The sequence below is a fragment of the Filicampus tigris genome, chromosome 3 (genome assembly GCF_054856515.1).
Source record: "Filicampus tigris isolate MCC_2025a chromosome 3, RoL_Ftig_1.0, whole genome shotgun sequence".
NCBI classification, from domain to species: Eukaryota; Metazoa; Chordata; class Actinopteri; order Syngnathiformes; family Syngnathidae; genus Filicampus; species Filicampus tigris.
Genome location: NC_141219.1, coordinates 31,658,195 through 31,671,967, shown reverse-complemented (window position 1 = coordinate 31,671,967; position 13,773 = coordinate 31,658,195). Strand labels below are relative to the sequence as shown.

General features: G+C 44.8%; 1 protein-coding gene across 1 annotated transcript in view; it reads left to right on the top strand.

Moving 5' to 3' along the window:
• fah (fumarylacetoacetate hydrolase (fumarylacetoacetase)) overlaps window positions 1-13,773 on the top strand; it is a 48,954-nt gene that overhangs the window by 14,928 nt on the left and 20,253 nt on the right. The window contains exon 10 of the mRNA XM_086025133.1: window positions 3,235-3,310. Within this exon, the coding sequence (XP_085881259.1) occupies window positions 3,235-3,310 (76 nt within the window). The remainder of the gene's footprint in view (window positions 1-3,234; window positions 3,311-13,773) is intronic.

Below are 13,773 nucleotides of genomic sequence, written 5' to 3'. Positions count from 1 at the left end.
GGGTTAGTCAATTGACCACTTTGGCAGCGCTACGTGAGCTCGCCAAAACTTGTGATTTTGGCGCTTTCGAAAACGAAATGCTCAAATAGTCGAGAAGACGTGCATGGCCCGTGTCTGTGAAAAGCTGCTGTCCAAACTTGAGTTAACCCTTGATAAGACTGTATCCTTGGTCAGGACTATGGAGGCAGCTATGGCTGATGCGAAAACATTTATGGAACCTGAAATGAGCCATCTTAATACATTGTTCAAACAAGGAACTAGAGCGCCTGGCACTCAAGTCTCCAGGAGACAGAGGGACAACAGGCATAGTGGAGTTACTCAGTGTTACAGATGTGGATCGTAGAGTCACTTTGCTAGTGACTAGTCTTGCCCAGCGAAGAACTCCAAATGTAATGCATGTGGAAAAGTATGTCATTTTGCTCGAGTTTGCAAATTATCGTAAATGAAGTGGACCTACCGGAAGTTCAAGTGCTATGCGCCAACAGCAGAAAGGTTGTTCAGGGAAAACTTGTTGGAAATTACACTCTTGTCACGTCAAGGTGTCAAATTATAGCACTGATATGTTAGTTGACATAGTGCATCCATAATTCCAAAGCAAATGTACATGGAGCACTTCAAGAAGACCAGACTCAAGCCGCCTAATGGTGCGGTTGCGGACGTACTCAAAACATTAGATACCAATGCTTGGTCGCCTTGAGGCTACAGTTTCTTCCCGAAATAGGAGTGCCATAGGAATTTTTAATATTGTTGAGTCTGGCACGCCTCTGATTGGACTGGACTTGTATGAAGCAGGTTTGAAACTCAATATGGAAAAATGCCTGTTTCGGCAGATCACGCTGGACTTTCTGGGGCCCACAATTTACCTCTGCTGGGTTCAAGGACTTCCTCAAACAGAGAGAAATTGTACACCTGAGAACACCGTGCTAATGGGGAAGTTGAACGATTCAACAGGGTGCTAAAAGACTGTCTGCAGACCGCTTCATTACAAGGTATGCCTTGGAAATCATTCTTACGATCCTTCCTCATGGACTACAGAGGGAAACCTCAGTCAACTACTAGAGTCAGCCCATCATATCTACTTCATGGAAGACACATGAGAACTAAACTTCAGATCTTGGATGGCATTCCTGTCACAGTGGATGACGGTGTTGTGAGAGAAAAGGTGGAACACAAACAGGAGACGGTAAATCAGTACACAGCACTTCCACCCGGGAGACCAGGTTAGAATCAGGAAGCCGTGGAAAGTAAGGAAAGGGGAACCAAAGTTCACTGAACCACTGATAATGGTGAGGCAAAACGTTCCCCACACATATCTCCTGGATGATTGTAGAACCTGGAACGGACAGGGAGGTGCGGAATTCTCATCCCGAGATCCATGCTCATTTGGAGAATGATGAACAATGCCAGCCTTCCAGGGCTAGGCATCCACTTGCTTAGACCAAATGGGCCTAATGTTATGGACTGAGGACTGGCAGTTTGAAAAAAAATGTTATTACTATTGATATTATACATGCTATTGATTAAGTTGGTTATGTGAGTGGTTATGGAAGTTGATGGCTTTATTGAAAGGGGGGAAGCTGTTGTGTGTATAAATGCATGCGACCTCCATTCGCTAGGGGGTGGTAGTGTGCGAGAGAGAATAAGAAAAGGAAGGAGAAAAAGGATGTGTTGTTATAGAGGGAAGACGAGATAGTAAAGAACGAGACAGACTAAATACTGGCATTCGAGTGTGTCATCTTGCACCAACACAATAGGGGGGTGTGCGAGTGAAAGTTTAGACAAGCAGATGCACGGCCGTTCGTTTACATTTAGAGGTGGACCGGCCTATAGACAGATACTATTTTTTCCCCCGGACAAAAAGGCAAATAACGGAGGACGGAAGGGTCCCCACGCTGCAGACGGATGACAAATAATGGATGCAAAATTTTTAGTAAAATGCCCAGCTCTGAAATTCGGCAGTACGTGTCCGTGTGTGAACTCGCTGCCAGGGGAGTGATTGTAAAATTATTATTATTATTATTATTATTATCATTATTATTATTATATTCTCATCTTTATCATAATAATGATAGTAATAATGTGTTCAATTAATTGATTTCTACAATGTTTCAAAAGATTTGATGCATGCTTTTGTCATAAGTATGAATACAATGACATACTCCACACATGACCACGGAGCTTATAACCTGTCTGCCTCTGCCTCAATCACATTCACTAAAATCACATTCCACTCCCCGCGCTAATAGTTCGGTGAGGTTCCAGCAGGTGGAAAGTTTAGCCAACTTTCAACAACCAAATTGTCAGGTGCACAGGACACTTTTCGATGCAAATGCCCGCAGGCCCTGCATGGCGCAGAGAGAAGAACCAAATTCCCAAATAAGTGCATCGGCGCTTCCGTCAGCACGAAAATCAGGATACACCAGTATTTATGCTTGAGCGCAGTTGCACTGTCTATGAATATCGAGTCCAAAGAGAAGAGCAGCGGTTCTAAAACTGAACCCTATGGAAACTCTAAAGACAATGGAGCCAAGCAGGATTTAGAACTTGCAAGGGTCACACACATGGTTCTGACAGCTGATGCTAAAAGTTATTAGGAAAAAAAAAACTACCACATACAACAGTTTTAAATGGCAATACCTGTATACAATATCAATGAAAAAAATGAAAAGTGTACTCACTTTTTCTGAAATCTATACACAAGTGAACAAGATGCATAGATAGACTGGTAAAAAAAATATATCAATGTTGCCTGATGGTTCAAATGACACAGTTCTTATAATAAAATGCACATAGGTGATTTTCCATTTGTTCAGTGAGTTTAAACAGCTATATCGAATATGACTCTTGAAATGTGAATGTGAATGTGATAGTAAAAAATACCTGAAAAAGGCTACAATTGCCATGAGGCACTTGAACCTGCATTGTAAATCCAGACTCAGGAATATAAGAATCATTATTTCGTTATTCCTCCTTTTAAAATTGTACTTGATTCCATAGGTCACCCTACAGCAGTGGATATTTTACCTTCTTATTTTTGAATGACCTATAACATTTACTTCATGTCATTCAGTTTTTGCATTTGTCAGGCTGATTTGTATCGAAGGATGTGACTATAGATAGCATGGGCCAGACTTTTATTAGTTTCATTATTTAATAGAATGAGTATTTTGAGTGGCATATAATTTAGTGTATGTCTGCTTTTCCCTCCACACCCTCCCACACCCCTTCTTACAGGATCCACAGCCACTCCCCTACCTCCGACATGAAGATGCATACACATTCAACATCAATTTATTTGTATCACTGAAAGGTATGGAGAAAACAAAGTTTGTTTCCCTGTGTGAATTTTTCCAGATAACATCACACACACACAAACTGACTCAAGTGCTGTACACCGAGGGTTACATAAGTCTTTCTGTATCTCATACACTTGGTTCCATATGATATTATGTGCTTCCACCTATCCTAAGCCAAAAATATTTTAACCCTTCTTGCTCACATATAATTTGCCATCACATACACATATGTTCTGAATTGGTTAAAAAACATTTTACCTAGACTATAAATACAAACTCCAATTCCAATAAAGTTGGAATGCTGTGCAAAATGTAAATAAGAACATAATACAATGATTTTCAAATTCTTTTCTACCTGTATTCCACTGAATACACTGCAAAGATACATTAAAGATATTTAATGTTCCAACTTTTTTTTTTTGGGGGGGGGGGGGGTGACAAATATTCACTCATTTTGAATTTGATGCCTGAAACACATTCCAAAAAATCTGGGACAGGGACATGTTTACCCCTGTCTTACTGTACATCACCTTTCCTTTTAATAGCACTCAAAAAGCGTTTGGGAAGTGAGGACACAAATTGTTGAATCTTTGTAGAAGGAATTCTTCACCATTCTTGCTTGATATATAAGTTGTCCAACAGTCCAGGGACTCTGTTGTTGTATTTTGCCCTTCATAATGTGCCACGCAGTTTCAATGGGAGACAGGTCTGGACTGCTGGCGGGGTAGTCAAGTTCTCACACTTTTTTTTTTTTTAAACTACAAAGTGTGGCTTGGTATTGTCTTGCTGAAATAAGCAAGAACGTCTCTGAAAAATGCGTTGCCTGGATGGCAGGATATGTTTCTCCAAAACCTGTCTGTACCTTTCAGCATTAATGGGGCCTTCCGAGCAAGTGACCCATGCTATGGGCACTAACCCTGAATTCCTTGGAATTGTACACTGAAAAGCATTGTTCCTAAAGCTTTGGCTTATTTGCTCACGCAGTTTTCACAAAGTGGTGAACCTTATCAACCTTTGGATGTGAACAACTGAGCTTTTCAGCGATGCTCCTTTTATGCCAAAAATAACACTCACCTATTTCCAATTAACCCGTTCACTTGTGAAACGTTCCGTACAGATGGTTTTTTTTTTGAGAGTGGGGAGATTCCTGAATTTTCCCAGTCTTTTCTTGCACCTGTCCCAGCTTTTTTGGAACAGGTTGCAGGCATCAAATTCAAAATGAGAAAATATTTACATAAAACAATAACGCTCATCAATTGGAACATTAAATATCTTATCTGTGTAGTGTATTCAATTAAATATAGGTTGAAAAACAATTTGTATTCACTGAATTCTGTTTTATTTATGATTTAAGTTTTCCCAACTTAACTTGAATTGGGGTTTGCAATTTAGATGTCGACCACAAGATGAGTCAACAAAGAGGTGGGCATTTTACTAAAGTTTGCCGGTCTGTCATTCATTATCCGTCACCAGCATGGGTAGTACCCAGTGGGTACCTGTCCGTCATCCGTCAATCCGTCTATTTTCCAAGCCGAACCAAACTGTAGTCGTCTGTCAATCAGTCCGTCATGTTAATTTAACCGCGCTTCCATCAGTAAACATCAATCCATCAATTCCGTCAATCCGGAAAAAAAAGGTCCAACAGATGAAAAATTCATCCATCTGTAGCGAGCATTGGGGTCACTCGTAAGAGTGTCGATAGTTAATAGCAACCGAGAGTAATGCCTGCATTACTCCTACTCGCCTCTAGCGGCCCCATGTCAAAAGTGTCGATAGTTAATAGCAACCGAGAGTAATGCCTGCATTACACCTACTCGCCTCTAGTGGCACCATGTCAACATTTTCGTAATTTAGAGGGGAATTTGATTAAAACCCTCATTAAATCTGTCTTGAAATGTGAATGTGCTATAATAACATAAGTTGTGAGCTCTTTGAGAGGTTAATATCTTGACCCAAACACACCCAATTTATGCTTGACCTCTGTATATGTACAATATTTATTAACTACAACTAGTGGAAGATACAAGAAAATACTACAATATGGCAATCCTAAATAAATGAAAAAAAAAAAGGAAAACAAATATAAAAAATAATTGGGAGGTAAGGGACGACTGATAGATGAGCGTGAGAGGGTGTAAGATAAGATAAGATAAGAATGCCTTTATTGATCCCACAGTGGGGAAATTTTCATTGTTACAGTAGCAAAGATATAGGTCACACAGGGGCGGCGGCATAATGTGGCCATTAATGTATAACATTGACGGCAAACATTTAGAATCAAACCTATGTAGATATACGCAGTAACATGTGTATATACACACCAACCTACATCTACATAAAAAATATGAGGAACACTCATTTCGGCCTGCACATAGTACAGAGGAAAAAATACTCTAAGTGACAGTGCTGCAGTGCTGTAGTGAAATGTAAGGAACAGCATTGGATGAAAATAAAACTAGACTAACAGTAGTGGGGAATGTTGAGTATTGCACGGTATTACAGTAGTGGGGAATATTGGGTATTGCACGATATGAGCTCAGGTGCAGGACTGCACAATTGCACTAATGACCGCCAGTTTGTAGAGACTACACAATGTTCTTGTTAAAGAGTCTGACAGCAGCAGGCAAGAAGGAACGGCGGAATCTCTCCTTTGCACAGCGAGGGTGTAACAGTCTGTCACTGAAGGTGCTGTGGAGTGCTGTTAGGGTGCCCTGGAGGGGGTGGTCCGGGTTGCCCAGCATTGATGACAGCTTGGCCAACATCCTCCTGTCCCCCACCGAGTCCACAGAGTCCAGGGAGCAGCCCAGGACAGAGCCGGCCCTCTTGACCAGTTTGTCCAGCCGCTTCTTGTCCCGGGCCGAGACGCCGCCTGCCCAGGTGACCACTCCCTGGAAGATGACCGATGCAACCACCGAGTCATAAAAGTTCCTGAGGAGTGTCCCCTGAACCCCAAAAGACCTCAGTCTCCTGAGTAGGAAAAGTCTGCTCTGACTCTTCCTATAGAGGGCGTCTGTGTTGTCGCACCAGTCCAGTTTATTGTTCAGATGAACACCCAGGTACTTGTAAATTGAGACTCTCTCAACATCTGTTCCCCGGATATTCACTGGTGCAGGTGAAGAGTGCTGGCGCCTACCGAAATCCACCACCATTTCTTTGGATTTCCCTGCATTGATCAGGAGGCGGTTCTGCTGGCACCAGTCCACAAAACCCTGAGTAAGTTCTCTGTACTCCCGATCATCTCCGCCTGTGATGAGGCCGACAATCGCAGAGTCGTCAGAGAACTTCTGCAGGTGACAGGTAGGGGTGTTGTAGTTGAAGTCCGAGGTGTAGAGGGTGAACAGGAAGGGAGCCAAGACAGTTCCCTGTGGGGCCCCTGTGCTGCAGAGGAGCATGTCAGACACACAGTCCTGTGTCCTCACATACTGTGGCCGGTTTGTGAGGTAGTCCTGGATCCATGTGGTGAGGTGGTGCGCCACCCCCGCCCGCTCCAGCTTGTCTCCCAGTAGGGTGGGCTGGATGGTGTTGAAAGCACTGGAGAAATCAAAGAACATGATCCTCACAGTGCTCCCCGCCTTCTCCAGGTGGGAGAGTGAAGTGTGGAGGAGGTAGATGATGGCATCATCCACACTGATGCCAGGCTGGTATGCGAACTGGAGTGGGTCCATTGAGGAGCTCACCAGGGGGCGCAGGTGGACAAGGACCAGTCTCTCCAGGGTCTTCATCAGGTGAGACGTCAGCGCCACTGGTCTGAAGCTGTTGAGCTCCTTCGGGTGGGGGGTCTTTGGCACCGGGACCAGGCAGGATGTTTTCCATAGCTGGGGGACCCTGCCCAGCTTCAGGCTCAGGTTGAACATGTGCTGGACAATTCCACACAGCTGGTCTGCGCAGGATTTGAGGAGCTGGGGGCTGATGCCATCTGGACCCGCTGCCTTCCTCGCCTTCATCTTCTTCAGCTGGTTCCTCACCTGAGATGTTGTGAAGGCCAAGGCTGGACAGGAAGGAGTGGTGGCTATCTGGTGTAGCTGGGAGCTGGAGACTGTGGAGAAAAGAGGGGAGGGGGTGACACGCCCAGTAGGAGGAGTAGGTGGAGACTGCAGCAGGAGAGACTGAGTGGAGGACCCAAATGCCGGAGGGGGAGTTGAGGTGATATTAATGGGATTTAACAAGGTGCAGGTAAACACCAGACGACAGTACTTGTCGTGGCAGAGAGGCTTGGCTTGGCGTGGCAGAGAGGCCTGGCTTGGTGTGGCAGAGAGGCCTGGCTTGGTGTGGCAGAGAGACTTGGCTTGACGTGGCAGAGAAACTTGGCTTGGCGTGGCAGAGAGGCTTGGCTTGGTGTGGTAAAGAGGCTTGGCTTGGCATGGCAGAGATGCTACATGAAACCTCAGGCCAGGACAAAACACAACAACCAAAAAACACGGTGGGCGGAAGGGGGCCAGGAGGCGGGGCCACAGCCTGCCAGTCAGGGCTAGTTGGGTGGTCGTCCCGTCGTCCCAACTGACAGGGCCACTGGGGCATGGCAGAGATGATACATGAAACCACAGGCCAGGACAAAACACAACAACCAAAAAACACGGTGGGCGGAAGAGGGCCAGGAGGCGGGGCCACAGCCTGCCAGTCAGGGCCACTCGGGTGGTCGCCCCAGTAGCCAGACCAGCGGAACTTGACGGGGCCAGTCAGGTGGTCGTCCCAGAGGCCAGACGGGAGGTGATGGCGCTGTAGCAGGGTCGGATGGCAACCGCAGGGCATGCACCATCGTAGCAGGGTCAGAGGGTGGCCCCCAGGTGGTGCGCCGCCAGAGCAGGATCGGAGGGCGGCTGCAGCGCTCGTGCCGACGGAACAGGAATGGAATATGGTGGCAGCACTTGCGCCAGCGGAACAGAAACAAAAGGCACCTGCACCACTCGTGCCGCCCGAGCAAGAATGGATGACGGCTCGCGCCACCGGAACTTGAACGGAAGGCAGCCGTATGGCGCATGCCGCCCAAACAGAAATGGAAGACGGCTGCAGGGTGCTCGACGCCTTAACAGGGATGGGAGGCGGCTGCAGCACTTGCGCCACCTGAACAGGAACTCGGGGATGCAGCTGGCGAGGAGCTGGCACGGGAATTGGGACTTGAAGCTGGCTGGGAGCCGCGATGGGATCGCGGACTTGAAGCTGGCCGGGAGCTGCCGCGGGAACGGGGACTTGAAGCTGCCCGGGAGCAGGACTTGAAGCAGGGGAGACTGCAGCTTTTGAGGAGCTGGCACAGGAGGCTGCAGCTGTTGATGAGCCGAAGCTGGTGGCTGCAGCTGTCGAGTAGCCTGCGCTGGGGGTTGCAACTGGTGAGGAGTCGGGGCTGAGGGGCTGCCCCTGGCGAGCAGCCGGCACGGGAACGGGGACTTGAAGCTGGCCAGGAGCTGGCCCGGGAACTGGGGGCTGCAGCTGTTGAGGATCTGGCACAGGAGGCTGCAGTTGACAAGGAGCTAGCGTGGGAGGCTGCAGCTGACAAGGAGCCGGTGTGGGGGGTTGCAGCTGACAAGGAGCCGGTGTGGGGGGCTGTAGCTGACAGGGAGCTGACGCTGGGGGCCACGCCTGACAAGGAGCTGGTATCGAGGGGTGGAACCCTACCAGCCTGCCGCTAAAGAGGTTGGGGGGAACTAGAGACACAAGGGGCCAAGAATATAGATATCGGGAAAGTATGCTATACAAAACTGGTGGTTCAGGATGAGGTGAGGAAGATGGCGGTGAAGAACGTGACTCGAGGTGCAAAAAATGGCTGGGCTTACAAAAGGGAGTGGAACCCTTACCTAAGCGCTGTCGCTGGCCACCTCGTGAAGGCCCACAATATATATGGCCAACTGGGTGCCCAAGTAAGGGTTCGACGAGTAGGATTCATGGGAGACATGACGGGGGTAATCAATGTCAAAATCGGGTTCTTCCTCAAAATCGGAATCAATAAAAACATGGGTTGGTTGTTTTTAGTATGTATCCCTTCAAACATACTATGAAGGGACGAAATGGGGGAAACGGACAAAGAAGAAAACAAGGAACCAACCCAAAGGATTTGGGGGTGGTTGGCAGGCTGTGTGGTGTAGTAAGCAGGTCGGCGATGTGGAGCCCACCGCCGCCTGCCTCTGACTGGGTCCGATGTTGGTCGGTTCATTCTGTTGTGTTCGGGGAGGAAATGGCGGGTGTAGGAGGGTGAGGCAGGAGGGCAATTGAGGTGATTTTAATGGGATTCAACAAGGTGCAGGGGAGGACCCCTGTCAAGGATAGATACTTGGTGTGGCAGAGAGGCTTGGCGTAGCAGAGGCTTGGCTTGGTGTGGCAGAGAGGTTTGGCTTGGCTTGGCGTGGCAAAGATGCTAATGACACCACCGACAATGAACCGATACGGACTGAAAGAAACCTGGTAACTAAATACAGACATACTGAAGAGACAACAAGGAACACCTGGATAGTACAAAAACGGTTTGAGGTAGCTGATTGGCTCAACACAAGGAAAGGAGGAAAAACATGTAACTAAAATCCAACCAACAAAACAGACAGACAAGTGCACTAATGTGTCTGCCTGCTGCTTATCAGCTTTACACTCAGTTACATTTGACATTTCACATAGCCTAAACTTATTTGGCAATCTATTGAACTGTTAAGTGGGAGGCTGCTGCCGCTTTAACTCTTAAGTTTTTAAAATTTGACTTACCTTAACCAGAATTCCGGAACAATTCTGGGGGATTAAAATGCTTGCTAGTCCTTGTGCAAACCGAAATAAAGTTGCCGTTACAATGAATGAATGGGGGTTTTTTCTTCAAATTTGTTCTTGTTCTTCTTCATCTTCTTCTGTTTTAGATGTTGGCAAACAACTTTTGGTGCATTACTGCCACCTTCTGAAATGGAATGTGGGGGGCTGCAAAAAACAGTTTCACAACCTTCTAACTCCACTCTTTCCAAAAATAAAAATAGAAATGTAAAAAACTTAACTCAAGAACTGTATTCAAAGCTACTTTATTATTTCTTATTCAGCCTGAGTAACTTGTGATCCTCTCTTTGGTGTATAGCGCCACCTGTTGTACATATACAGTCAATGCAGTCTGGGTCGCGTTTCCGTCTCTCGTCAGCAAAACGGGCATCCATCAATGATGGACTGTGAGGTATATTCGGACTTGACCAGGTTAGTGATGATTACATAGACAGATGAAAATCCACTTCCGTTTGTGCTTCCGTCTTTTTTAAAGTTTCCTGTCTCTTGTCTAATGTGAGCAAAAAACGGCCGTCCGTCAGTGACGGACAGACGGACGGGTCCATCGGTCAGACGGAATGCCCACCTCTACTAATGAGTCCCAAATGTAGACAATGTGCCCTAATTTCAGGATTGTTGTACATACATGCCCAATCACAACTTCGTCCACTTGTTCAATCAATCATGCTCTTTTTCAAAAATGTTACCTTCACAAAGATAACGTTACTCAGTTGATTGGCACTTTCAGAGAGTTATTAGTTAAAGAATGTTTATTATTGTGGCTGTAGTCTTCAGTGGTGTAGAATGGCACTGCATCCTACAGTACAGTACATACAGAGCCGTCTATAAGATGTTGACTATCATGTATCTACCGTAAATGACTTAAGTAAAATATTACAAACTTGATATTGTAATGCTACCCCATTGTAAATTACAAGCATATAACACATGGCGGCATGGCGGTCGACTGGTTAGAATGTCCGCCTCACAGTGCAGTGGTCCAGGGTTTGATTCCGGGCTCCGGCCTTCCTGTGTGGAGTTTGTTGTTCTCCTTTTCCCCGCATGGTTTTTCTCCAACTAGATTAATGGAACACTCTAAATCAGGGGTGGGCAATTCCGGTTCTCAAGGGCCAGTACCCAATTTGTTTTTTGTCACCCTGCTGCAACACACCTGATTCAAATGATCAGGATCGTTATCCAGATTCTGCATACCTTGATAATTATTAGTGTTGTTCCGATACCGCATTAAAATGCTGGTATCGGCATCGGCAAGTACGAACAAATGAAGCGCCGATGCTGGTTATTGATACTGGTATCATTCTTTGAATGCAGCGTGCATATTTGAGAGCCGCACACCGTAGGGAAACAGAAGAGCCTTATCCAAACGCACATGTATGTTAATATCCAGCCCATGTCGCAATCTCACCAGCACGAAGAGCTATGGAAATAGGCCGTTTATTTAACACACGTATTCTGTGTGTGTATATGTTACAACATAGGGCTGTGCAATTAATCGAAATTCAATTATATTTTCGATTATTACACTCCACGATTACAAATTGACATAATCGTAAAAAAACGATTATTAATACAAATTTTCAGTTGTTTTGAGGCATGCGCTCACGAGTTACTCCGCCGCGCCACCCTCTCCAAGCTAGCTAGCTAGCGAGCTAGCCAGCCACCCAGCCCGTACGACGCATCCGGCAAGTCACGCTGCACACGCTCCTACAACGTTTTAACAGAGTAACAGACCTAAAAATGGCACACGAACCGCCACAGGAAGGACTTAAACAAGCAAGGCAAGTCGAAATAGCTTATTTGCTTATATTTTGGGTTCGCCATGGAAGACGAATAAAGTGCAAGTTGTCTCTGCACCGCAACGCGACAAATCTATTCAACCATCGTTTGCTATACGATGATGTTATGATACACCAAAGCAAGAAAACACCGAGTCAGATTTGGCGGCGTGCGCATCGTTGAAACACTGTGCGCAGCAACGCCCACCCATCAACATCAGAGAGACACAAAAAGATAACAGAATCTATTGCCCAGAAAAGCCTTCCAAATGTTTAGGGCACAGACTCTACTTTGCAATCGGCACAAGGGATTTATTTTAAATAACATATCTTGTGCAAATATACACTACTTTTACTAGCACAAAAATAGAAACCATGCTAAACATTATTATTGTGACTTAAGTTACATTTCTTGTGTAGTCTATATGAAGTCAAAATTTGTGTGTTTATTTTTGTTTCAAATTGCTTCAAATGCAATTTGCAAACATATTATTGGTCATTATATTGTACTACAGTTTATATATGGCCTACTGTGACTTAGAAATATTGTATAGATTACTAGTATGTAACAGGCAACATTTAAATTAGTTTGACCCAATCAGCATATTAAATTTATAATTTATCAGAAGCAAATTACTTAAGTATTACTTTAAAAACAAAACAAAAAAGGCTCCAGACAAAGGTCTAAATGTATGGATAAATAGCATATCTGTTATTCTGTCAAAATTGGCATTTTACTCCAAGTAGTTCACTACTTTGGCAATTTATAAGTGCATTGCAAGTTAAATCTGCTCTCTTTGCTCTCTTTGTTTGTACAAAGAAACCATACTTTAATTTATAAATTTGCACTTTTTAAACTTTTAAAAAAAATTTAATAGATATTGTTAGGTCCAAAACTAACTTAAATTATTATAGTGTTTCAAAGAATTTTGTCTTCATATTTTTTACATATTTTAGCCCTAGCAAAAAATAATCGTTTGAATAATCGTGATTTCAATTACTACCAAAATAATTGTGATAAATATTTTTTTCATAATCGAGCAGCCCTATTACAACAGGTACTTCACAAGTGATGATTTAAATTTTACATTCAAGTGAGTATGCAATTCTTTAGAATTACAAGAAAAATAGTGCTTATATTTTGATTTTTCAAATGGCAATGCATCGGTGCAGTATCGGCATCGGCCAGTAACGGCATCGGCCAATACAACACAGCCAGGTAGCGGAATCAGTATCGGGCCCAAAAAGTGGTATCGGAACAACACTAATAACTAGAGAATGCAATTTCTGGAGAAGTTGCGTGTGACGGCAAAGGAAGCTGAATGGAATCCGTGAAATGCGTTGGGATGAAGTTGAATAAAATGGAATGAAGTTGAATGGATTTGAATGAAGTTGAATGACCTTGAAAAAAATCAGAAGGGAAACAAGAAAAGAGGAAGTAAGGAAACAATGAAAGAAGGAAGTCAGGGAAAAAAGAAGGAAAACAAAGAATCATGGACTCAAAGGAAGGGCGGAAGCAAGTACCCAAGATAGCAAGGAAAACAAGCAAGAAAGAAAACACAGAATACAAAATAGTAGGAAGGAAAGGTTGAGGTTAAGAAATTAGGAAGAAAGGGCACTAGTAAGCAAGGAACGAAGGAAACAAGGAATCTCGGTAAGGAAGGAACCTGGGGATGAGAAATCTTGGTGTCCAAATACTTTTGAACTATATAGCCGCTTCATTAGGGACACCCGGGGATGAGAAATTTTGGTGTCCCAATACTTTTGAAAAACATGGCCGCGTCATTAGGGACACCTGGGGATAAAAAATTGGAGTGTCCCAATACTTTTGAACAACATGGCCGCTTCATTAGGGACACCTGAGGATGAAAATTCTGGGTGTCCCAATACTTTTGAACAACATGCCCAAGATGGCCGCCGCACTGGGGAGACCTTGGGGTGAGTATCCCCAGTCTAGCTAA